This window comes from Xiphophorus maculatus, chromosome 9 (assembly GCF_002775205.1).
Source record: "Xiphophorus maculatus strain JP 163 A chromosome 9, X_maculatus-5.0-male, whole genome shotgun sequence".
Lineage (NCBI taxonomy): Eukaryota > Metazoa > Chordata > Actinopteri > Cyprinodontiformes > Poeciliidae > Xiphophorus > Xiphophorus maculatus.
The window spans coordinates 6,473,545-6,499,969 of NC_036451.1; the positions used below are offsets into that span (position 1 = coordinate 6,473,545).

Below are 26,425 nucleotides of genomic sequence, written 5' to 3' on the forward strand. Positions count from 1 at the left end.
GCAACTTTAAGGTGCATACCGCCACCTACTGTACATGAGTGTGTAGAAGCATTACTTCACATCAATTAAATTCTAGTTTTTAATTTTGTATTCTTAAGATAAATAAACAATGCTTTCCTTAATTTGTGAATATCTGTTATGTTTCCTTCATTTCCTAATATACCTTTAAGATTCCATTCATGCCCTATATTTCTAACTATTCTCTTTTATTCTTCCCCTTCGAGTTCATTTGACTTACAGTTCATCAAGATGTGTTCTACATTTTCTTTCTCTCCACATCTCTCACATTTATCATTATTTTTCCTCCCTATTGTATAAAGCATGTCATTTAAGTAGGTATGACCTACTCTTAATCTACTAATTATTATTTCTTCTCTTCTGTTTCTTTCATTAATGTTTCGAATTCGAACTGACTTTTGTACTTCATATAATCTTCTTCCTTTCTTATCTTCATTCCACATTTTTTGCCATTTCTCCATTTCTTTACTTTTAATAAGTGATTTCCCTTCCCCTTTCCCAAAGTGCACTCAAGTTCTCCAGAGTCCTGCTAAGGACCTCATTATTTGACTCAGGTGTGTTGAAGTAGAGATGCAAAACAGAAATTCATCATGATTTTTCTTTTATTTAATTTTTAAATTACATCTCCAAAATTTTAAAGAGAAAATTGCAGCCTATTTTAAAACTGCTTGGTGTACTGTGAGAACCATTTAAACATTAGTGCCAAGATTTACTGTCATGATTGCATGAACACTTTTACAATTTACTAAAAAGCCTGATTTATTTACCAAATGTATTATTATCATAATTAGACTCAGAAATGTGGGCTGGATCTGCAACACCTGGTGTTCATCAGCTGATGATGACGGTGATGACTTTAAGTAGCTCTCAGGAGGAGGGGTTCTCTCAGTCTTCTCTGGCTGTCTGTCTTGGAGCTGTGTGGATATTTTTCCTCCTAAGAATCATGAAGGTTTTGTGCATCCTTGCTGTGCTTTTCCTGATCTCTACCAAACATAAAAGTTTTGAGCTTTCTCATCCCAAACCGGCCTGTCGTTTCCCTCCGTCTCAGTGGTGTCGGTCTCTGGAGATCGCCATAGAATGCAAGGTGAGAGCTTTGGCTATGTTTAATTTGTAAACTGAGATATTTCAAAGTAAAATGTTCAGAGGAGCAAAAATGACTTGAACAAATGCAAAGATGTTGAATATTAATATGCAAAGTGTATTTAAATGCTAAGGTTTCTGTATTTGCCTGGTGAGGATGCAAGTAAAGTTTTCTCCAAACTTTGTCAATATATTCTTACTGTGTATATATTTAACCTCTTAAATGTCTGTCTGGGGTTTTATTTTATTTCTGTAAGCCCTGAAGGTTTGTTCATGGTGATCTTGTGTCCTCTGGTCTAATTTCAAATGAAAGTCATGCTTCAGAAATTGGGAACCAGTGGCTCTTCATGTGACCAGGCAGAGCAGCTCTGGGTCAAACAACCCAAACTTGGTCAAAGGAAATGGCTCCGCTTGTACCCTGGTCTGCTCCTTTGTTTCTAGGTCCAGAAGCAATGCATGGAGCTCGGTGCCATTAAGCCAAACCAGACGGTTCCTCGTGTCGCTCTCACCCTATACTATGAGAGCCTGTGTCCAGACTGCAGACGCTTCATCACCAAGCAGCTGTTCCCCACCTGGACAATGCTGCAGGACATCATGTCCCTCACGCTGGTTCCTTATGGGAATGCCAAGGTACAAATCATACAATGATATTTAGGGTAATGGACTACTTGGACCATGTTTAAAACATCTCTTGACTGTTTCAATTAAATTCTTCAGGAAGTTTTATCTGTAAACAGTCCCTTCAGCTGTCAACATGGAGAGCCTGAGTGCAGAGGAAACATGATTCAGGTTTGGAAAAAAATTCATGCACTTAACTGGCTTAACATTTACGCACAGACTTCCTTCATCTGTCTTCCTCCTCCTTAAGGCCTGCATCATCCATTTGACTGGAACCTCACTGGCATTTCAAGTCATCTACTGCATGGAGTCTGCTGCAAATGTCCTGAATGCTGCAGAGCCAGTGAGTGTTTAACTTTTGTTTCATGTCTGGTAGCTTGATGCTAACTGTTCATCTTTTAAAGTGTCTCCAGCTGTACGCTCCCTCCGTATCCTGGGCCGCTGTTGACGCATGCGTGACTGGACGTCTGGGTTACAAGCTGATGCATGGTTACGCCGTCATGACCAGAGCTCTGAACCCGGCTCACACACACGTTCCTTGGGTCACGATTGATGGGGTAAAACATGGCTGGTTAAATGTCTAGTGAAACTGTTGTGGTGTCCAGACTCTTGACTAGTTCTGTGACTTTGCTGAAGGTTGGTTTTAGATTCATAAATGTCTTTAATCATGTTGCAGGAGTACACAAAAGAAATTGAAGCAAAGACTACATCTTCACTGTTTCACCTGATCTGTGATCGCTATAAGGTGAGAACTATCTAGGTTTTCATTTTCCTTTCCCCACTGAAAAGTTGACCTTAATGTGATGGTTTAACTGTTGATCACCTACAGGGAGTGAAGCCCCCAGTCTGCACCGGCGCCCCGGTTAAACTGAGCAGAAGCGGCTGCTTAACGGAATGAATTCACTCAAATGTGTCTGCTATGACTAAAGGATAATTAAAAAATGTCAATGGACTTTGTTTCTGTTTTGGTGATTAACAAAATGACACCCCCAGACTTTTTGTTGCATCACAAACTTCAGGCTGAGAATACATGATTGGTTAATCATAAATGATTAAGTGATGCAATTAAGCTCCAATCCAACAAATTGCCTAACTAGATCTTAAGAGCTTCTAATGTGACAAAATAGTAGGCCAATTTGGTGGGTTTCAAGCTAGGAAGATGTTGGAAAGATCAACAGTTCTATTTCATGGACAATCATGGTGCATTGTATTGCTAATTTCAGCAGAGTACTGGGAGTGTTTCATGAAGAATCCAGTCAAAACTAGCTCCCATTTAATTTTAGAAAAGTAAAATCTACCAGGCAGTATCCTTTTAAATGTAATTTGTATGAGAATAGATTGCAACATCTGTTCACACTTGCAGTTGGTGGCAGTATTGCTCTGTTTGCCAAACTTTTTGAAGACACCATCTTAAAATGCTACACTCTAGAAAGCAGATTAACTCTATTTTTCTCTTAAGGAAAGGACAGCAGTCTGAAAGAAACTAAAAACAAAGTTTATAAATTTCCATTTAATTTATTGGCATTTTTCACATAACACCCTGAACTCCCGAGAATCTTTTGGCTTCAAAAGCAAAATAAGTTCTGACAAAAACAAACATTGGAGTGGCAGACGAGTACATACAAGTAAAGCATACTTGTTTTTAGGCTCTGGAACATAAAATCAGTCATTGTCTTACAGTACTTGTTCTTGACACATTTAAAGAATAAATATATCTTTAGACATTTGCACGACACTGAAACCGAGAGACTGCATTAACAAGAATGAAGGCAGTATCAGCATTATTAAATGAAAGCAGGAACTCCCCTGCCAACTAACACACTTAACACCAAGTGGCGCTGTTGTCCTGTGTTGAGCCACAGTGCTGAATCCAACTAGCTGACGCCTCAGACTGGGAGATGTGAGTCTAAAAAAAGTTTTAAAGAATCCATGATGAAAATGCCACCAATGCATCATTTGTCAAGCTTTTCTGCAATAAGAAGAAAAATACTTGAAGCTCAGTGAGTTTTTTTTTACAAAGACTAAATGAATGGAAAAAATGTCCTTTGCATTGTAAAATTTTCAATTACGATTTTGAATATTTTCAAAAAATTAAAGATCTTGAAAATTAAGGATGCATTATTAAAAATTGCTAATAGAAAAGTAAATTTTTATTTTTCAAAGTATCTCGAAACGGAAGCTCATTTCCGTCATTTGTATCCAGGATCTCATTCTTTTGGTCCATATCCCATGAGCTTAGATGATGTGATGTAGACGGATCAGAGTTTCACTTTTTGGGACCTTTTACTCTTTGGAAACCAAACGTTTAACAAAGTAAAAAAAAATAAATAAATAAATTTGAAGTTTTTTGGAATGATCCACAAAATGCCAGGAGATCCTTACTGTTTTTTCAGCATGTCGGAATCAATATGCAAAAGGTAAGAAATGTTTAAATGATAAGATATAGATGGCATTTTCATCATGTGAAGGGTATTCTTTTACACTAGAAATTCAAACATATTTTTGATTTAGGAATCCTAAATGACAGAAGGTTAACAGCTAAAAATGCTGCTAAAAAAACATTTTCTAGTTGAAACCCAATCTGATTTCTTTAGGGGTGAAAAACAAACAGTTTGAAGGTCAGCATCGAACAAAACAAAAAAACAGCACAATAGTCCTTTAACACGAGGCTCAAACCTATCATATGTAAGGCCGATTGATAAAGCTTACTACCTAAAAAAAAGAAATACTGTTTAGACTATTGTTTCCTACAACTGCCTAACCAGGAAGCAAATTATCTGTTGTAGTGCTCGCTAACTGCCTGGTCTCTCTACGCGCTCTAGACTCCAAACGTACTTGGTATAGAAAGAGATGAAAGTCATGAAAATACAAACATTCTCCGCTATCGGGGTTAGCAAAGGGCTGCTCTCTACGCTGCACAGAAACCTATGAAAACGCCTGCTTTAAATACTGTCAACATGTTTCATTTGTAAAAACTAACACTTATAAAGTTAATGACTTTGATACAATCAGTTTAAAATCTCTAGTGTAAAAATGTACAGCTTCGTAGGCTGGCAGGTGTTTCGTGTGTTTTCAACACTTGTGGCACGCTTTTCTTCCCAGTCGAGCAGGCTGACGCTCCTAACCTGACGGGACACAACTTGCTTTGTTTGAACGCCAACCAATGTGCGACCCCAGTTCTGTAAGAGTTGGGACACCGTGTGTAACGTAAAAATTGTCTGAAATATAAATATAAACCCATATAATACAGGTGCATCTCAGCAAATTAAACTAAGGTATTATGTTGATTCACTACATACAGGGAGACATATTACAAGTGATTATTGCAGGTAATTTTAAGTTTGTCTCTCTACCTCAGTTTTTCCTTCCACTGAACTTTCCATGTTTGAGTACAGGTGGCTTAATCTGCTTACGAGTTTTTCTTGTGATTTTGTATGACATACCAAAACGTTTCTGTATTAAAAATACTTTTTTGTCTTATGTGACTTTCAAAAGTTCAAAAAAGGTAAATTTTGGTTTGTTATTATCTAGTAGTTATGATTAACTAACCTAAGACAAATAAATGCCAGGAATATAACACTCATTGTGTAATGAATAAGTTTTCACTTTCAAAAATTACCGTAATGATTGATGAGATGCACCTGGATTCACAAAAAACTGTAAACATAAAAGTGAAAATTGAGAAGTCAAAAAACCTCTAGAGGAAAAAAAATTAAATATGGTGGTATCTCAAAAAAGGACATAATAAAAAAAATATTGCAGAGGTAAGAGGTTTTAAACAATAAGCTGCTGGAGGAGCATTTTGTAGCAATTGGGTATAAAAATAAGCTGAATTGTACAATGGTGGAAAAATTTCAGAAAAATGTTCCCCAGTGCAGAACTGGGAAGACGGAACATCGTGTTATCTATTATATCATCATATAATCTTTTAATTATTCATCAAATAATTAAAAGATTCCCAAAATCTGAAGAAAACTGTCCTCCGGTCTCAAATCAGAAATTTAAAAAATGTTTATAAATTTAAAAGGGAGATTCACTCCATTGTAAGTAAATTATGGGTTTTTAACATATTTTATGCAGTTTTTATTTTACACAAAGTCCCAACCTTCTTGAACTGGTGTTGCAGGTCTGAGCTCTACAGCAGCCCCTGTTGGCACGGCGGGAGGAAAGCATTCTTCTGTTCATGACATCTTTATTTGTAATGTGAGAAAAGATAAAATGCTTAAAGTTAGACAGCAAACTTTAACCTGTGGCTGATGTTTGAGGTGTGGTTTGGTTTGGTTTGGGTGTTTCCACTCCTTTATTACTTTTCTGTTTTGGTTTAGCATGAATCCAAAAGTGAGTACCAACTTTATTTTTCAAATTCTGGTACTACCGTATTGTTGCATTTGGATAATCTTTAGTTGACAACATTGTGTCTGTAAATAAATCATGTGATCAAAATATGAATATTAATGACCCAATTAAATCCCATCTGTTCAATTGATTCTCCATCACAAAAATCCTCATCACTTCATTTGACCTTGGCATCATTCAGGTAGAGCATAGTATTTTTTTAAAAGGTTTCAAGAGGTCAGTTCATTAAAAACGAATATTTTCCTTCAAAAACATTCCTAAAATCTTGCTGAGTTTGGAGTTTGAAGATGGGATCTAGGAATGGCGTCACATCCGAGTTCAATGCATTCTGGATCCAAGTCAGACAATCAGCATTGTTATTGAAAAAACTGATGTAACTGTGGATCGTAAGGACAACCTCCACCAACCAGGGTTTGCTTACTTGTAGTTTTTAGTTATAGTTTCTTGTTTGTTTCAGAAATTATAAATTCAAAGCCAAAGCCAGTCAGATTCCCAAATAATGAAAACAAAACTTGAATAAAGAACAAAACTAATTTGCTTCTAATTTCTGTAATTTGTTACTTATTGTTTCACACCTGTATGGAAGTTATGTTAAAGCTAATTATAAACTTTCAAAATGAGAGTCTAACAAATATACACCAATAGATCTACAACAAACAACGTCTGTGTAATAATTAAAGAAATGTACGGTTTTCTCTATACTGTGTGCTGTGGTAAAAAAGACAATAACTACATGCTGGATTAAGATCCTGTCTGTTGATTCATAGTATTTGTTCATTATACTGAAATGATGTACAGCTACTTAACCAAAAACAAAAAGTGAAGAGTTATAAAAAACATGAAATAAAAATATAACATTTAATTTACAAAGAAAAGATAAAATATGTGGTTGTATAAATACTGCTCCAATATTCCTCCTTATCTGTTAGTGTTTGACACACAGACTTAGTGTAACATTTTGTTTTTTATGACCATTTTAAAAAGCCACATTGATGATACATAATAGATAAAATACATAATAGATTAATCTGAAAATGTATTAACTTTACCATAAATCCTTTGCAGGTGTAAAACTCATGACAAACTACTTACATGTTCTCTTAAATAATAAAACTAACAACAAACAGAAAACCACAAGAAGTTCATAAGTTTACATTGGTGCGGATTTTGTGTTCTTTTTTTAATGCAACGGGGGAACCAACAGTTGTCGCTGGTTAACTGAGGTTTTGATTTCTTCAGTGGGATTTTTATGAATAAAGAAAGCTGCTATTACCAAACCAAACACACTTCATTCAACTTCAGAGGCACAGAGTGGGCAGTGTGTGAGCTTAACCAACTCAACCACAACCAAAGACCAGCCGCAGTGACGCTCTGGATGCAACAGCCTGAAGAGGAGGGCATGCTGCGGTTTTAAAGGCAAACAGTTTGTCGCTATACACAGGGTTGCTACACATGTTTTCAGTTTTATATGCTACTTAAATTTCTGCAGGTATTTTTAACGTATCCTGGGAATTTTAATACAAAACTCTGGTCTAAATGCGTTTATTATCTTTTCTTCCCCACATTTCAAGAAACATCTGATTCACTTGTAGAGCAGAAAAAGGCCAGTGTGAAGCTTTTTGCATCTAGACAAACTTAGAGCAAATTCTACAATTTAATATTTAAAAAAAATAATAGTTTTTTTTATTTTTTAATCTGAATGCATTTACACATGTCAGCTGTGCTTGTTTTATTTTCTATTGAGGAGCAAAAACATTGATAAATTCTGTAACATTCCTGGTTTAAATATTGAATAAATTACTTTGAAGGTAGAATTAATCCTTCAGGGATGCTGAGTGCAAAATATGAGTTATTTAAAGCTGCAGTAGGAAGTTCTGAGAAAAACTCAATAGGTTTAGTTTTTCTATTTAGTTAGGTTGTTTCTCTGCCATAAGCACAGCTGCAGCACACCAGAAATCGTGAGCCTGAATAACGGTATGGCCTAAATGGGGGAAGGGTGTGAGCAGCACACAGATGAGCATGATTGACACTGCTAAGGCCCTCCTTCTGGTTCTGACTGGTTGTTTCTGAAGGGGAATGGTGCTTTTCTTTAAGTGGCAGTCAGAGCTAATTTCACAAATTGTGTAATTTTCTACTGTCAGGACATTGTGACAGTTTTAACAACTTTGTAAACAGAGTATTTTTTAGAAGAGTTATCTATAACTGCTAGGTTTCTGCCAGAACATTTTTGAGGTTTTTTTTTTCTTGAAGAGTAAATAAAATCCAGCTTGGTTTCTGGAAAAGGGTCCTGTAGACAAAATAAACCTAAAATACATGGTTGCCTGATGCATTTATAGAATAAAAAATGGTGAGTGTTCCTAATTTTGATGCATTTAACGAAGAGGAAAAAATTTTTTTTGCACTATTTAATCTTCCAATTAAGGGAGAACAAGTCATTTATAATCTCTTGAAGACTTAAAGGTGCATTTTTGTTCTAAAATCAATGTTCCTTTTCAAAACTTATCTTAAAATGTATTTATTTCAAGCCTGTGTAGGAACCCTGTGTACCTCGATGTAAGGAGACCCAGAGTTTTCTTTGAATGAACTCAGATTTATAGCAAATTGTACTTTCATTTAATAGTCAGAAGGTTTACACAATCATTTTAATTTTCATTAAAACAACAGAAACCTTCAACTTGTAGCTTTAGAAGCTGCTGGAGACCCGGGATCGTTCATGCTCGTCCATAAGATGTTAAGTTTTGTGGCCTGCTCTGCCTTCTGAGAGCTCTAGTCCAATGTCCTGTACAGTTTCTTTTTTTGTGATCAGTAGGCCTACAGTGGGTGAAGCCCTTTGTGTGACTAAATACTAGAGCAGAACGGTAAAGTGCTACTGCGGACTGGAGGCACCCTGATTAAAAAATGCTTTTCTTCAGCACAAAAACACACAAGACCAGCAAACATACAATGAGGAACAGTACAGAAATTAAAACATAAACAATTTAAAATATAAGGTAAAAAATAGAATAAAGCTCAAACTAAATATACATTGGTGTCTTTGCAACAGGTGAGACCGGGGTTCAGTCTAAAGTGTTCGGTTCCCATGGTGCTACAAGCTGGTTTGAATATCTGATTGCTTCATCTGCCAAATTCTCTATTAAAGGGATTTAAATAAATGTAAAGACAGACATTTTAGACAAAGTCTCATTTCTCAATGGGACAAACAGGAAAGACGGTTTGGGGTTGGGTTGGGGGGTTTAGTACACCTGTGCTACATTAGGTTTATGCTTCACTTCATACCCTGAGGTTTAGGTCCGTCGAGTTTCTCATCTACATCCCGTATTTGGTTAACTGACTCATTTCACACGCCATTCTTAAAGAAATAAATCATACTCACCTATTCCAACTTAATTATCCTAAATTAAAACGATGGTGCAAAATCATTTCCAAAACCCTGTCACACCACTGTAGTCCTCATTCGCCGCTCATGCTCAGATGTCACAGTTATTTTGGAGGAAGACGTTTCCTTTTAGGTTTTGTTACCTTTTGTGTAAGTACAAGCCTTAATTCCACTCTTCCCAGTTTAAATGCAGCAATTATTCATCAGCTGAAGCTGCAGGAAACCAGGAAGGCCTATCAGGCACTCAGACAGAGGATAAAACATTTCATCTTGCTGGAAAAGAAAGAAAAGCACAGAGGCGAGTTGTTCCTCTGCTCTCCAGAGAAGGTGTCTCCAGTGTAAAGGGACTGTGGTGATTTTACAGACATTATTGGCGAAGGCTCGCCCTGCCGACGCCTCCAGCCTCCAGCGCTCATGTCTCTGCGGCAGGGCGGCTCCTGCTTGTCATTACGTTCCCATCGGCAGGCAGGCCACGCCGTCGCCCTCCTGGCTCAGCTCTCTGTTCCTGTCAGAAGCCTCCGGCCCCGGGGAGCCCAGCGTCCTGTGAGGGTGGGGGCTCCGCACCGACATGGAGGCGAGACTCAGGGTCCGAGACGGGTGAGGGGAGGGAGGACGGTACCTGTTGCTGCCGCCGCCGCTGCGGGGGTCTGGAGACAGGGACGGTGAGGACGAATTGTGTCTCCGATCTCCACTGGTCTGAGACTCCTCCTCTAAGGGGCTCTCGAGGTCAGACCCTGCCTCCTCTTCGTCCTCCTCCTCCTCCTCCAAGGTGAGTTCAAACTGGAATTTGTCTCCTCCCGATGAAGGGAAGGCTCCTCCTGACCCTGGAGTGCCAGCTGCGGGTCCCACCTCAGCGTGAGGCTCGTCCGGGCTCGTCGGCGAGGGGCTGCGGGGGATCATGCTCTGGTACCACTCCCTGTTGTCTTCAAGCGTATCCAGAATGTCCTGGGCGTCAGGGTGCACCAGGTCGGCCCAGGTCTCCCACAGCGGGTGAACGATGTAGTCGATGAACCCCACCTAGGTGGGAAAATACAAAAACACTGAAGAGAAACCAGAACCAGCCGATAAACTTTGTGAAGACTACAGAGGAAAACCAATAACTAAGGCTATGTTCACATTGCAGCCTAAAGTGACCAAATTCCGATTTTTTGTCAAAATGAATTTTTTTGCCGTGGCTGTTCACACTTCCAAAAATATGCGATCTGTATGTGATCTCCAGTGTGAAGAGCAACCTGAAAGTGTCCTGCTTGCACACTAGAGGCGCAATAACGTCACACATAGAGAGTGCGCTCAGTGTTTTACCAACCACCATTAAAACAAGAAGTGCTCAGTGTTTGCAGAAGTAAACATGGATGCTAACGGTGGAGCATAACATACGATACTGAAGTTGTTGTCCAACCAGAGCCAGAATATTAACAACTTAATCCTCGTTATAGTCCACCATGGTTGTAGTTATTCTTCCCGCTTGCGTGTATCAGAATACTGACATTTGTTGAGTATCAGTGATGTTCAAGTAGGATGAATGCGACCTGGACTTTAGGTCACATTTGAATCGGACACGTATCGGATAGCCAAGTGGCCTGGGTTGCATTCGAAAAGAATCTGACCTGTGTTGTTCAGACTGCCATGAAAAGATCAGATACAGGTCCTATTACGTCAAAACATTTGGTCATTTCGGGCTGCAGTATGAACGCAGCATAAGTTTGGGCGATTTGTCTTGTAAAAATATGAACTTTCCACAATATGATGTGCAACCATGTAGGTCAGATTTGACTTACTTGGCTCTTCTCTATGGAGGCGTTGTGTTTGTCACACATAGGACTGATCTCCATCCCCTTGTCCCGCTCTCGGTCTCCCTGCGTGAAGAACTCCACCATGATGCGGTCCGTCCATTTCCGATACAGCTCCAGTGGTTTGGTTGGGTTACTTAAGTCAGCACAGTGGACCATGTTCTGTAAAACCTGAAGCAAAAAAAAACACTTCTGAGCCAGAAGATACTTGAATGAAACAATACATTTTCTATAGTGTTTGTGATCCAAAATAAGTGAAAGCACTCCATTCTGCTAATAATACAACCAGATCCACCAAAGCACTAATCATAAACATTAGTTCTGCTAATGCTAAAGAACTACACCAACATGATATTTATGGGAAGCTAATGCTAACACACTAAATTCAACCATGTTGAAACCCACCATGTATCACAAGCAGAATATGAGGACACTTTGAAAACAATTAATATATGTAGAGTTCATCATGTATTTGTTTAATTATCAGTCCTGGTTGTTCATTAAGGTGCTGCATTCTTCGGTCAACCTTTGCTTCTTTTTTGATGTATACTTGCACACTTGTAAAGTTTAACTTGTATACATGTAAAGATTTTTGTTGTAGATTTGCCATTTTCTCAATAAATTTTGCAAGGAGAGGAAATGGAACTGCGACATAAACAGTCTTCACCCACTTCAAAATAAAAGCATGAATATAACCGTCTAACTACTGAAAGGATTCTTAAGTCGATAACAAAAACTTCAACACAAATGTCAAAATTAGTGCTTTAGAATTTATTTGGAAAAATTAATTTAGGGGAATTTTTTTTTCCAAAGTTAGCAAACACGCTAAAGTGCTTCAGTCCTTCACAAGAGTGTTTTTGAATAACAAACACGCACAACATTTCTAAAATACATTTAAAAAAAAAAAGAAAATGTCAGAATTATTTCATACTGTATCATTTGGCACTTCATTACCTGGATGCGGTCAGAATAATTGTCTAGCAGCAGGACTCCCAAACTCGTCACTTTCTTGGTCTCCACCATCGTCTTCATGTCTGCCAAGAAGTTCATGTGTTTGGACATATCTGTGGCCAGCACCTGCACAAAGCAAAGCAGCACACACACAACTCAAATCCTCCTGAACAACTACAAATTAAATTTGTTTAATCACTAAACATCAACCTTCACAAGGTACTAAGACATTATAAGTTGCTGCAGCTCCAAATATTTGGCCTTTTTTGCCTAATGCAGTGATAACACAAAGAAATAAATTGAATCAATATGAATATTAGTTTGTTCAGTTGAGAAAAGCAGCAAGAAATTTTGTTGTGACATTTTTTCCAGATCATTTCTGTTTCCGACATGGATTTGTTCTATCTAGCTTCTTCTGGGGAATAATTTATATACAAGTCTCAGGTCAATAACGTAAAAGTTGGATTAATGCGACATGACTGTTCTGACTTCAGATGCTTTGAAAACTGTATTGGATTTTGTCCCACGTATGAAAGTGGCACAAATATGATTTTTCAGAAGATCAGAATTAGTGCCGTTCAGCCTGCTATTAAAAAGTTAAGTACGGGTCACATTTAGGCCAAAAAAACTTTAATTTGGGTCGCATTTGCCTGCTGTGTAAACGTGGCCGAATTAAAGTCATGAAAATAAATTTGAAAGTTTATAATTTATTAGTCTTTGGATCATTTTAAATCGTTCTTAAAACTTATTTTTATTTGTTTGCATTTAATTGAGGCCTGATACTGTAACTTTTTTGTTGTGATATTTAATTTTTTATTTTATTTACTTTTTTTTTCCCTCTTTTCATCAACCTATTGTATTGTGCTGTCGTTTTTGTACAAAACTTTGGTGCAGTTTTAACCTGCTTTTAAAAGTGATATACTGTATATATAAATTTCACACTGACATTGGCAAACAGGCCTTCTCCGTTTTCATGTCAAGATTTCATACTTTTCTGGAGTAAAATTTTAGTAAATTTTTTTCCTTTTAGAAAAACAAATGTTAATCCTAAATTTAAAAGAGAAATTTTTGAGGTCAGGCTTCAAAGATGGACAGATGGAGATATTTAGACAATGAAACATAGAATTAAATCTAATTCTTTCCTTCTGTTCTCATACTTATTTTCACCTGAACATATTTAATGAAATTCCATACTTTCAAATTGTTTTCCAGAGTTGTAAGGATAAAAAGGAGTCCCAGCCTTACCATGTCAATCACCATCTTCCGGAGTGAGTCTTTCTGTTTCTTGCCGAGGTTCTGGAAGATGTCACAGTTTTCCTCTTGCAGCAGCTTGAAGCCAACAGCGAGGTGATGGTTCTCCAGCACAGACGAATCGTTGTACATTAGTGCCAATTCAGAACCTCAAAGAAGGAAGGAGGAAACTGTCACTATCCAACAACAACAGCACTTTAAACATTGTTCTACAGAAAACTGTGACTTATGCCAAATCCCATATTGGCCTCTTTTTTTGTTTTGCTTAATAATGAATGGTTTATGGTGGTTACATTTACATTAAATAAATTACTCCAGACTTAGCATAACTACTTAATTATAATCATGTTTATTACATTTTTGGAGTGGGAATCACCTAAACACCTATATAAACTACACTCTTTACTTGCTATTATTAGTATGTTTGAATTGTTATAAAAGACAAGAAACTGTTCGCTCATAAAATACTTTTCATTTAAACACTTACAAAAGTCTATTCTTCAGCTGTAGTATGAACATTTTATATATAAAGACGTTTTTTACATATTTGTTAAAACCGTCACCATGTCGTGACAGTTTGTTATGAGATAGATACGATTAATTTCCTTCATCTCCTCCCTGTGCTAGTATTGCTATCTGAAAAAATACACGGCTCCTGACCAAAAGCAACCAATCAGAACCAGGAGGAGTGTGTTAACGCTGTTGTTTTGGCAGAGAAACAGCTCAAATTTATGAATTCATATAGGATACTTTACATCTGTTATCCCTGCTGAATGCAAAAACAGGAAGTGACATACTTGTGTTTATGAGGAACTGGTTGGTGACGCCTGGGTGGTCGACGTCATGGATGGCGCTTGCAAAAAGAGCGGCCATGATCTCTAGGTCTGTAAACACCGCCTTGGATGAAGAAAAACATCAAACCAGGCTCAATTTAACGGTACCTCAACCCGAAAACATAGTGGAAAGAGTGGGCAAAAAAACCTACAGCGCTCACCTCTAAAGCAGGAGTGGACAGGAGAACATGGGTGGATTGCACCACATCAGCAGCGTGGATGTTGTTGTGATAAGCTACGTCCGCATGGTAGTGGTCCTCTAAAGTCATCATGAAGGTGAGGAAAGTGTCAATTGGCACCTTGAAGGTTTTCAGAAGATCTCGCTCCTATCGATGGAAAGACAAGCAAATAAAACATCAACTATCTGCATAAACTATCTTTTAATTAAGATAAGATCATCGTTTATCACAAATTTAAGATGTCACAGCAAAAAGTGGACAGAATAAAACAAGAGTTAACAGAAATGAAAAACAACAGAATAAAACATTGTACAGTGTAAAAAAATTTACAGTGTAGAAAAAATGTACAGTGCTAAACTAGCTATACTAGCTGTTTTAGCTAGTTTACAAGCTAAACTAGAGATATAATTATGAAAATATTTCTACATATACATACACACAGTATATATACATTTACAAACATGTACGTGCACACCCCCACACCCTCCCACACACATAGACACATACATATAACATATTAATACAGACATGAACATAAATGTGGTGATTTAACTCAGCACCCATTTTTTGCATTTAAACTTAATGTGCACCATTTTAATTTCCCTTCTTTTCTGCTATTCGTGGAGAAAACTATTTCTTACAGCAGGATTTTCCTACCTGGAAAATGGAGTACATCATCACCGTCAGAGGGCGATTTCCTGAATATTCTGCTAGTTTGAAAATATCCATACCCCATCGATTAAGGTCCTCAATTTCCTGTGAAGAGCAAAAACATGCAAATTATCCAGAACATTTCTGTGTGTTTCTTTTGGCGTTTCAGTGTGTGATCATACCTTTGCCAACATGCTCTCATGCGGTGTGTTGACTCCAAAGCGAGGGATGCAAGCAGGCGCTAAGCTTGGGCTTTGTGTGGCCTTTTTCACACCGCTAATCTGTGACATCGGCCTTTTTTTCTTCTCCTTCTCCTTAGCAGGCGGAGACAGGATCTCCAAGTCATGTTGCTTCTCTGGAGCATCAAGAAACACAGAAACAAAACAGACACAAAGTTAAGGCCAGATCCAACAAATGAGCTTTGGAAACATGTCTGCTCCCAGAACCATTTGCTCCAGTGTCCAAACTTAACAATGGTCCAAGCAACTGACAGATATGACAGGCAGGTAGGTTTGTTTTTAATTTTATTTAACCAACTTGCTCACCTTGTAAACTCATATCTACATTTAATCAGTCTATGTGTTTGTTCATAATCATAAAATGACTATGACACAGATGAAAAGTTTTTCATCAGTTTTCTCTAGAAAAAAATCGGTTTCCGACCGAAATGAGACGATCCTCACATGGATCCTGACCAGTGACAGTAACTGTTTTTTTCTGTACCACAACACTATTTAAAACAAAATGATTCTTACACATAAAGCTGAGAGAGAGCAATACTTTCAGGAGATAATAGGAAGGTCACTTTTGTATATAAGGGCAAAACATGCAAACTCAACACAGAAATGCCGCAGCATTGATTTAAACTCAGAACCTCCTTAGTTTTACGATGAAGCAGTGCATTGATGACCCTCTAAAAACAAACCTTCTTGGGTGTGGATGCTGTTACTGAGAGAAGAATACTCAAAAGCAGCTATTTTCATAATCAAGAAGGTATAAAGTAGATATTAAAACACTTAAAAGAAAACTGTATTAATCATTTAGGCTGCAAGAAAGCAGAGTTTTTAAGTGATAACAGGAAAGTTGCTCTGTTTTCTTTCTGAGCTTTCAGCTTGTTTCGGTCAAGGAACATGGCGGATATAAACCATGTTAACCTTAGCAGTAACATTAGGGTCGACTTATTACAGAAAGTACAGAGAGTTGGCATATGTAATACAAGCGATACTAGTCTGGTTAATTTTTAATAAAACATGCTAAAGATAGCTTAAAATGTCAACTGTTTTAAAATAGTAAAACTGTGTTTTGTGGTGTCTGTACTCTCACATGTGCCACAACGTCACATTTACTCTTAATGTAGCTAATAAGTTATAGCAGATAGGCTAAAATAAAATATTAGTTGTTCTAATTTAGTTATCAAAGAGAAATAAGAATTAGATATAAAATATATTCATAGGACAAAGATTTCCAAAAACTAGAGAAAATTGACCACAACATTCAGATTCTAGTTTCAGTCTTTCAGAATATGTTTCTATGGTGGATGTGCATGCATATTGGCATCTTTTCAGCATAACACAGAACAATGACCTTGTGAACAACTCGCGTTGCATCAGAGGGAAAATAAACACCAACTTCAAGAGTGTAGAAAAGCTAGACAGAACGTTGTATGTCCTGTTTCTGTCATGTGTAGAGGACCAAGTCACAGAAAGCAGAAACATTGGTTGTTTTAATCCAAATTACAAAAAGCTTCTCATGTTTTCTAAAATGGAAAAGCACTCATAAAAAAATAAAAAAGGGGATTTTATGATAAAAAATCTGCAGAAGGTTTTGTACCGACACAGCAGACATGATCTCCATGCCATTAGATGACACAAAGGTGCTGTCCCAGCAGACACGCTCACGTTAAAATGACTCATCCATTTTTGTACGAACCAAAAGCGATCCACCTGCTTTAACACCTTTACCTCACTTTCATACGTTATCCTTTGTATCTTCCAGCTGTAATTGGTTTCATTAGCCTTGCAGCAGCAGCTGCCCGACACAGGCGCACACGCCAGCGTTCAGACGCATCACCGATCCTAACAACATCCTCACAGGAGGCACCGTCTGGCCTCTCTCACCTCTCTCACAGTGCCTCCTCTTCCTCACGCCCAGAGCCATGGGGTTCATCTCCAAACGCGGCCAGGCTTGAGGCTTTCATCTCACAACGGAGCCGGACTGATGGCTCCATCCTCGTTTGGCTGGACCATCCTGCCAGAGGAGCTGCCGAAGACTGAGCCTCCTATTGATGCAACACGCCGTCGGATAATACTCAACCTAGTTGCCACGACAACGCCACACAATGTGTCCGGGAATGCTGTCTATTGCCGCACCTCCTCCTGCTTCAGAGACGGAAAAATCCTCACCTTCCCAGTCTGTCCTCTCCTTCAGAAAAATGCTCTTTTCCAGGCCTCATTTCGACAAAAATATTTGTTTCTTCTTTATGTACATTTTGTTTCCCTTTCTAAGACCCTATATTATCTCTTTTTATTTTCTATAAATTTCTTCCTCTTTATTCATATTTAATTTTTCTCTTTTATCATTTCAATATGTTATCCTTTTTTACTCATTTCTAAGCAGTTTTTTTTCTAAATATGACTCAAGGCTTTCGCCTCCAAACACATCCCTATAAAGCCCAAGAAAACACAACTCATTGTTTTCTGCAATGTTTTTTATCTACCATAGCATGTTGCACAACTCAGCTAATGTATATTGCACAAACAGTGCCTTGTGAAAGTATTCACCTCTCAGAAATGTTTCAATGTATGTTGTCCTATTACATAAAATACATTTAATTTACATGACAAAACATGAAAAAGGCTTTTAGGATGTTTGCAAGGGATGCTAACCTGGACAATCAACACAGTTGATAAAATCATAAATTTTCTAAAATATAATCAGCTAATAATCCTTTTATTAATTCATCATTCAAATTTAGGAAACATGCATGCAGTTGCGTCTATTTTAAGGATGAGTTGCACCACAATCACATTCTCATCATCTCCTCTCACAGATTTTAATATATTTGTCTCTGGTGTTAATAGCGGTCTACCAGCATTTTAATTTTGTGTCGGAATCACCTCTTCTTGACAAATAAAACACTCATTTGTCACTACAAAAATTACTAGTTGCCTGTCTTTGAGCACGATTTTAAACTCTGTTATCATGTGACAAACTTACCCAGGAAAGTGTTGGCGATGTACTCTGACACCTGGTTCCCTGAGCGACTCGTCTCTGATAGCTGCGTCAGCTCACGGTTTAGCATCCTCTTAAACTGTTAAGCAGAGAACAAAAAAATACAAAAATGAGTGGGTAGCCTAAAAAAAAACCCTTACATTATTGACTGCAACTAGTACATAAATTGACCTCTTTTTACAGGTTAGTACTAAATATTTATTGCAATAATGCCTTTAAAACATTGAATACATTTTTTTCTTCAGTAGTTTACTGAGACAGGTATACCTGTGGTAAATTTGGTGATTTATTTAATATCTTTATCAGCCAAAGACACTTACAATAAGCAGAATGTCACTGAAAAGAATGGGCAAAAACAATCTGTACAGTCATATTCATTAAATGATAATATACATCCTAATTAGTCTTGTTTGTCAGATTAAAAATATCTTGAAAATAACCTCTAGCCAGGTATTAAACATTCTTTTCACTAATCCCCCATTCTGATTCTAAAAATAGCTTTTTTATTGGTCTGTTTATTGGTAATATTCTAACTTTAAATGTCATATTTGTATTAGTTTTAAGTGGAAAAACATCCATCTGTGTATATAATGTGTGATAAAGTTCCTAAAATAGCTGAACTATTCAATAACATTCAAATTTATTGAATGAGTTTGGAAGCAGTATGGCCCAGATGATACTGCTGAATGCAATGCAGATATTTGTGACATTTGTAGTTCAGAGAGTATGAATGTTTATCATGCAGAAACAATCATTTATTACCTTGTCATTACTGTAGTTACTGTATATTTTAAAGATAAATGTTCTGCTCTGTATTCAATTACAACGTAAAAGAAGAAGAAGTTAAACAGTGATGTTGTTCCTGACCATAAGTGTTTTTGGGAAGCAATAATGTTCAGTGTGTCTTCATGAATTTATCGCCGTGGCGATGTCCACACTGATTATGTAATGGCTTCAGCACGTGGTGACTGAGGGAGGAGGCAAACGGTAAGGATGCTGAGGCGTTTATATGAGTGACACAAATACAGGTGTGTCCAAAAACATCCTAAAGGTGACAGACAGTATAGTACTTCCTCTGCCGTGACTTTTCCTGAACTTACAAACACAAAATCTATTGCATGCATCATGCTCATTAGGAATACTTATTCAGCTTTTCACAATGCATCTGCATCAACCTGTTTGTAGGTCCAGTTGTGAAAAGATCCGACAGTCAGCCTCTCTCAACATTATGTGTAAGATCCCCCCACAGCCTCACCTCTGCAAAGCCTCCAAACAAGGGAAACCAGCTCCACTTCCCTGTCACTCACCTGTCTGAGTCTCCAGCACAGACAAACCCAAACTGCCAGCTGAAGCATGTCAGCCAACGCATGCTGCTCTTAGTTGCAGTACAAATCCAAGTTTTTCCTGTTACCAATCAACTGTTACCAAGCAATGTAAATAAGATTTTATCCTGTAGAAAATATGGCAAATGTCCTGCCACAGCCCCGGTGCTGATAAGGTTGGGGGATACAGGAATGGAATGGAGAGATCTCCAGCATCAGGAGCGATAGGGAGGGTGTTGACTGCAGTCTCCTATCCAGCTACGGCGGCACACTGTCAATGAGAAAGAGGGACGAAAGGAGTTTCTGCGAGGAACTCTCCTCTCAGTCCTGCATGCAGCCTCCAGCCCCCCGTTCCCCTCCGACCAATCATATTCGACTGGCTTCAGAGGCAGGGTGGAAAGCTGAGAGCTGATTGGCCGATGGTGTGACAGAGAAACCACACAGAGTGGAGAAACAGAAAGAAGTGATGCTAATTGACTCTTTTAGAGGAGGGATGTGATAAAACCTTGGTGTGCCTTTTCATAATACATACCATTTTTTGTTCATATGGGATGTCATTTTTTAAAGCAATATAAATAAGATTTTATGCTGCAGAAAATATGACAAATACATTATTTAAAGTTGCAGGATGTAACTTTCATTTAAATATATTTTTCACATACAGTTCTGGAAAAAATGAAGAGCCCACTGCACTGAACCCCATTGAAAACCTCCTGGTTATTCCACCAAATATTGATTCCTGAACTCTTCCTGAGTTAAAACATTTGTATTGTTGTTTCTAAATGAATATAAACTTGTTTTCTTTGCATTATTTGAGGTCTGAAAGCACTGCGTCTTTTTCGTAAATTTGACCATTTCTAATTTTCTGCAAATAAATAAAAAAATTATGCTTGGAATTGCGGAGACATGTTGTCAGTAGTTCATAGAATAAAAGAACAATGTTTATTTTACTCAAACATAAACCTATAAAAAGTAAAATCAGAGAAATTATCATTTTAAGTGGTCTCTTAATTTGATTTTTAAGAGCTGATTTTTTCATCAATCATTTGTCTCATATTATACTGTCACAAAATGGTGACAGAGTTAACAAATAAGTAAAAACTTTTTTATAAATAAAAGTTGCATATTGCAGCTTTAAATCATGCTTTAAAAACTTGATGAAAATGGCATTAATGAGCCAAACGGTTTATAAGCAGACGCTGTAAGACATTCAGGAACAGCTGTAGCTGCGTTGTGTTGCGTGACAGCGAACAGGAAGTCCTTTACCTTATTGGACGCCATTTCGCTGACTGAGTGTCTCGTCTGCAGCGTCTCCAGCTGGTCCAGACACCAGTCCAGCTCTTCCAGAGTCTCCATCGTGAGCTTCTGATAGGGCTCTTCTGAAAGGTAAAAAAAACCCACGCGTTTCAAGTAAAAGGTGGGACAACATGAAACGATTATCAGGATGCAGTTTCCAACTTTATAACAAAAATTTTATTAAAACTTCCCTAATGACTAATCCACCGATTGTTTATCTCAGAAAGGGAGAACACAAAATTTATCTTGAATCTGTCCCAAGTTTAGTTCAATAAACTCATTATAAATATCTAAAAAAAAGCTTAAATTGTTTTTGCAACTGTTGACTATATGGTGTCTTTTATGAATTTATATTTTTGTGCTTTTATGTTGTAAAGCACTTTGAACTGCCTTGTTACTGAAATGTGCTATACAAATAAACTTAATCGATTGGTTACAATAGGTTTTTTAAAAATAAATAATTAAATTGGTACCTTCATTTATACAGAAAATTGTTTGAAAATATAAACAGTAAAAATTAAATGTAAGATGTGAAAGTCAACATGTATCTCTCATATTTTGCTCAGATTTTAATTTGGGCAAAGAACAACATACAGATTTATGCATCAGTAGTGAAATAATAAATTTTATCAGGTTTTTGAGCCACAAAACCTTAAAGTAAAGAAAGCATGAAACACAGATAAGTCCCACTCAACATTTCCATTGTTTTTGAAACAGATAAGTTATTTTAAATGGCAATTTTCTCAAACAAAACTAGAATTAAGATTAAGCCAAACTAAATCTATCAAAAGATCTATGATTTGGAATATGCCATCAAGACAAGACATTGAGTTACGTAACTTTTGATCAGAGTTAATTAGGAAGCTTCACACACTTGATTGTTTGATAGTAAATGACTTTAACCAAAACTAAAAATGAGAAAAAGTTTTTTTTTTTTTTAATTATCATTCACATTCTTTAAAATAAAAATTATAAATTTTTTCAGGGGATGCAAACTTAAGAGCTACAAGCCTAGACACAGCTGAAAAGAAAAAGCTGTAATAAAACCTATATACTTTAAAACCAAACACGTTTATCTGCAGCTACAACTTCATAGAGTCTCATCATGAACTGACCTGAGAGACACGGTTTGCACAGCGGCGGCTGACTGGCGCTCGATGGTCGTCTGGAGCAGAAAGCAGGGGAAGTTTTGGTAAAATTAACAAAACCATCCAGCAGTTTGTCATTCCTTAACTCTGCTCTTACTTGTTCACGACACGATCTTGGAGATGCGTCAGAGCAGCGACGTTACTTCTTACTGTTCGCAGACTGGCCAGAACCTACAGAAAGCAAAGAAAGCTTCTTAAAGGAGTATTACAAATTTTTTGAAGACATGATACAACCACACACTTCTGTATTAGCGTTTTTACTCTGACAAAACAAAGATCAATTAATCAGTTAACAGCTTGTCATAGCAGAAACCCTTTTTTCTCAAAGATTTTGCAGTTGTTTGTGCAAATGTGATTGTATGAATCTTTAAATTAATCAGTTTGCACTGGAAGATTATTTAAAAAGAAGTTTACAGATATTTTGCTGGAAATCACAATAGATTACAGTCCTTAGAGAATGAACAAACACATATGGCAAAATTAAACGTGGAGTTTGTGGTCTAAAATGTATTATCATAACACCTCAGTGTTTTGCCTTTTTCTGTACAAATTTACTTTTCCAAATTTACTTTTGTACATTTGTTCTCTTATTTTGGCAAATGTTTCAAAAATGTTTTACGGTTTTACTCTATTAATATTGATTGCATGCGCCTTGCATCCCCACAGGATAATGATGCCTCCTTAATGTTTTTCTTGACCGTTTTTTCCTCTTATATTGCTATTCTTTCAGCCAGCTAACCTGCAGAGCAAATAAACAGTGGGGGTGGAGGATGTTAAATTGTAGGTACAGCAAATAAAAGGTTTAGCAGTTTTGATACCTTACCTTTTGAAAGCCTTGATGTCAGTAACCGGCCCGTCTCTATTTAAATTTAATGGGCTATTAGACATTATCTTTAGGATTTAAATATCACTGGTATTTTTTAGTACCTTTTGTGCATACAAGGTCTGTAAAACAGTCCCTACAGCAGGGGTCTCAAACTCCAGGCCTCGAGGGCTGCAGACCTACAGTTTTTAGATTTGCCACAGGTACAAAACACTGGAATGAAATGGCTTAATTACCTCCTCCTTGTGTAGATCAGTTCTCCCAGCCTTGCTAATGACCTAATTATTCTATTCAGGTGTGGTGCAGCAGAGGCACATCTAAAAGTTGCAGGACTGCGGCCCTCAAGGACTGGAGTTTGAGACCCCTGCCCTACAGTTTTTAATTGGAAAATTTCCAGCCAAAATGGTCAAAAAGTGAATTTAAGTGACTGCTATCTCCCACCTGCAGGTTGCAGTATTTCTTACTTTAGCTAAACTGCTGCCTTATCCTCACTTTATGTCAAGAAATACTCTGATCGATATGGAGAATAACAAAATGCCACATTATTGACATACATAAGTGGATTATATCTGTGTCTGCAGATATCAAGCTAATTAGGATTGTTAAATACTAAAGATTTGTGTCCAATCTGTTTGTTATTTTTTCTGAACTTTTTTGCTTTGATGAAGATTCTGGAAGGCATTTAATGAGGAAAAAAATTATAGAACCACACGATCAGTGATTTTGACTGCAAAAAATCCTAAAGGGACTTTAAATAATGCTTTTATGGTTCCACTAAGGGCTTAATTAACACATCTATCAATAATCGTCTTTTCCAGACTTGATTAATGTTAGATGTCCTACATTTCTTGATCAAATATGATGAAAATCAACTTTAAAGGATAAGTAATAATGGGACTAACCTGTGCAAATGGAGTCACTATCATGTCTTCTCCATGCCTGAAACATCACACACAAACATCTGGTAAAAAGTCGTGTAAAAGGAAAACCATATGAACCAAGATTCTTAAAGACAAATAGACAAATAGACAGTGCGTGAGGACATTGGAGGAAAGTTGCAGTTTGCTGAAAACATGTTTGATCTGAGCTTAACACTGGGCAAAGGGAAAGGTATTATTTACATAAATGCAGTTCATCTCAACAGCTGGTGAAGCTTTAAAGGGCAGGAAGTCCTAAAATTACATTGACTAAATGTCTTGAAATGTGAAAATCCAGAGTCTGACTTGTGTTTGTTTCAGCTCAAAAATCACACAAGGCCTCGGAAACAGGTTTGTGTATTAAGAGCAGGCGAGGAGCAGCGTTCATGCTCTGAGTGCTGCGTGAAAAGGTGCCACGGCATGCACCTTAAAGGGAAAGTTCTGGCATTTTTCTGAAGCAGGGCTTTCAGGTTATGGATAAAAAATATCTTCCCTGCAGTTCCTACGCATCTTTGCTCTCATGAAAATTTTAAAATCGACTTTTGTCATACTAAAACACCTCAAATACAATCTGCAGAAGCAAAAGTGTTCGATGTACAACTTCTCCTAAAAGTCTTCACACCCTTTGGATTTGTTCACATCTTGTTCCGATGCGACCAGAAACTACAGTGAGTTTTATTCTGATTTTATGCGACAGAACAACCTTAGTAGTGCATAATTGTGAAATGCAACAAAAAATACAGTATGTATTTTTTACTCTCATACCCCTAAATAAAATCCAGAGGAATAATTATCTTTAGCAGTAACCTGATTCAAATAGTAGCTATACGTTAAATAAATGCCTTGATAAAGTAATTAATGTGCCAAATATTCCATCGCAAATAAATAATAATAATAACTTTCCCATCTGATTTTATTGTGAAGTGTAACAATGTGTAATATATGTCTGTCATTTTCATTTAACATCATCACTGAAACAAAAATAAATCCATGTATGATTTAAAAAAGAAGGTAAAATAGATAAAAAAAATTCAAAATGCAAAATATATAATTTAAAAAAAAAAGTGACAGTGAATAGAGAAATCATATCAAATAAATATTGATAAAATTTGAAAAAATAAATAATAACATTTAAAAAACTATTAAAACTATAAGATCGGAAATAAAATGGAAAATTAAATAATAGTGATATTGTTAAATTAATATTGTTGAATATGATAAACAATATTAATTCATATTTTACTGTAAAATCAAACAAGATGAGGAAGTTGTTTTTTGATGCAATTATTGGCATTTTAATTGCTTTATCAAGTCATTTATTTATTTGTATTACTACTGTATTTTACGGTCAGTTTTGGCAAGATCCACCTTCCATATAGGACTGGTGAACAAAAAGATTTGCAGCTGAAATTGCAGTGAAATTTCAGATTATTTCTCTCCTTGTCTAAATCCTTGGATATTCTTTTATAGGTTAACTATGATATAAATCTCAAATCAGTAAATAGGTAATTTCTGAAGTGAGAAATAAAAACTGAAATAAAAGAAATAAAACCAATAATTTTATCACCATTTCACAGTTGTGCACTACTTTGTGTTTGGTTGTATTGCACCAACTTTAGAGACTTTTGGAAAGTTGTGTCTTCTCTGCAGGCGAGAAATTTACTGGACATCATAATCTTTTATAACAGAACTCCACTTCAAAGAATTGAACTTTCACTTTAAGCACCTTCATACATCATGCTGCTGGGAAATTTAAGCCCGTCTGTGCATCACTTTTTAGCAAACATTTCTGAAATCAGTGCCAAATTCATTCTCCTAATGAAAAATGAAATATGGGTGATTTCAGTTCTGTTGAAAGCTTGCTAGGACTTCATGTTCAAGACAAGGAGAAGTGGAAGCAGAAGGGTCAGGATACACGAAGAAGCCCAAAGGGGACAGACAGGAAAGCAAAAACACAGGAATTTTCACACGTTGTCTCACCGAGGTAGCCAATTAACTTCCCAATGCTTCAATCCTTCCTCCCTTCAAAACAAAGGAGCAACAGCTATTGGTGTTCGGGACCCTATTCATACAGTGAGCGGCTCTAAACAAACTCTAGCTGCACAGAGAAATCTTTGTGTGAACAAATTAACATAAACTGAGGGCAAAACTTTAGTCTGCTGAATCTTCAGTTGTGTTCCTAAAAAAATGCAAAATAAAACCTAAAAACAAAACATTTAAATGAGAGTAAAATGTAGAGATGCAGGTTTGATAATAGTTTTTAATAAAGTCTGACTTGCAGATTCAGTTTTTAGATGTAAAACATAAAAACTTTCCTGCAGGTTCATATTCAGCCCTGGAAAAAACTAAGAGGCCACTGCACTGAACCCCGTTGAAAACCTCCTGGTTATTCCACCAAATGTTGATTTCTGAACTCTTCCCGAGTTAAAAGCCTATTGTTCTTTCTAAATTACTAAATTTTTGCTTGGAATTTCAGAGACATGTTGTCAGTAGTTCATAGAATAAAAGAACAATGTTCATTTTACTCAAACATAAACCTACAAAGAGTAAAATCAGAGAAACTGATCATTTTAAGTGGTCTCTGA

The 26,425-nt window shown here is 36.9% G+C and overlaps 2 protein-coding genes across 9 annotated transcripts in view; one reads left to right on the plus strand and one right to left on the minus strand.

Moving 5' to 3' along the window:
• Positions 1–908: 908 nt before the first annotated feature.
• Positions 909–2,668, plus strand: ifi30 (IFI30, lysosomal thiol reductase). The gene is made up of 7 exons (XM_005800878.3): positions 909–1,102; positions 1,540–1,728; positions 1,816–1,887; positions 1,967–2,059; positions 2,121–2,273; positions 2,393–2,461; positions 2,546–2,668. The coding sequence occupies exons 1-7, from the start codon at positions 962–964 to the stop codon at positions 2,612–2,614; spliced, it is 786 nt and encodes a 261-aa protein (XP_005800935.3). The 5' UTR covers positions 909–961; the 3' UTR covers positions 2,615–2,668.
• A 6,031-nt stretch (positions 2,669–8,699) lies between these two features.
• Positions 8,700–26,425, minus strand: part of pde4c (phosphodiesterase 4C) — a 113,656-nt gene continuing 95,930 nt past the window's right edge. For 3 of the 8 annotated variants that reach the window (XM_023339462.1, XM_023339465.1, XM_014469443.2), the window contains 14 exons: positions 25,821–25,862; positions 23,826–23,862; positions 22,198–22,271; positions 22,068–22,117; positions 20,923–21,035; positions 18,320–18,413; positions 15,286–15,458; positions 15,110–15,208; positions 14,435–14,599; positions 14,238–14,337; positions 13,435–13,589; positions 12,193–12,315; positions 11,227–11,409; positions 8,700–10,465 (listed from right to left, as the gene is read on the minus strand). In XM_023339462.1, coding sequence (XP_023195230.1) covers positions 9,896–10,465; positions 11,227–11,409; positions 12,193–12,315; positions 13,435–13,589; positions 14,238–14,337; positions 14,435–14,599; positions 15,110–15,208; positions 15,286–15,458; positions 18,320–18,413; positions 20,923–21,035; positions 22,068–22,117; positions 22,198–22,271; positions 23,826–23,862; positions 25,821–25,862 — 1,978 coding nt within the window. In that variant the 3' untranslated portion in view covers positions 8,700–9,895. Of the gene's footprint in view, positions 10,466–11,226; positions 11,410–12,192; positions 12,316–13,434; positions 13,590–14,237; positions 14,338–14,434; positions 14,600–15,109; positions 15,209–15,285; positions 15,459–18,319; positions 18,414–19,641; positions 19,907–20,922; positions 21,036–22,067; positions 22,118–22,197; positions 22,272–23,825; positions 23,863–25,820; positions 25,863–26,425 lie in introns of those variants that run through there. The other 5 variants (XM_023339464.1, XM_023339467.1, XM_023339463.1 and 2 more) reach the window with 3 other exon arrangements.

Coding starts and splice junctions, on each gene's coding strand:
- ifi30 (XM_005800878.3), top strand. CDS start 962: ATGAAGGTTTTGTGCATCCTTGCTGTGCTTTTCCTGATCTCTACCAAA. Junction 1,103..1,539: donor AGATCGCCATAGAATGCAAG/GTGAGAGCTTTG, acceptor CTTTGTTTCTAG/GTCCAGAAGCAATGCATGGA. Junction 1,729..1,815: donor TTCCTTATGGGAATGCCAAG/GTACAAATCATA, acceptor TAAATTCTTCAG/GAAGTTTTATCTGTAAACAG.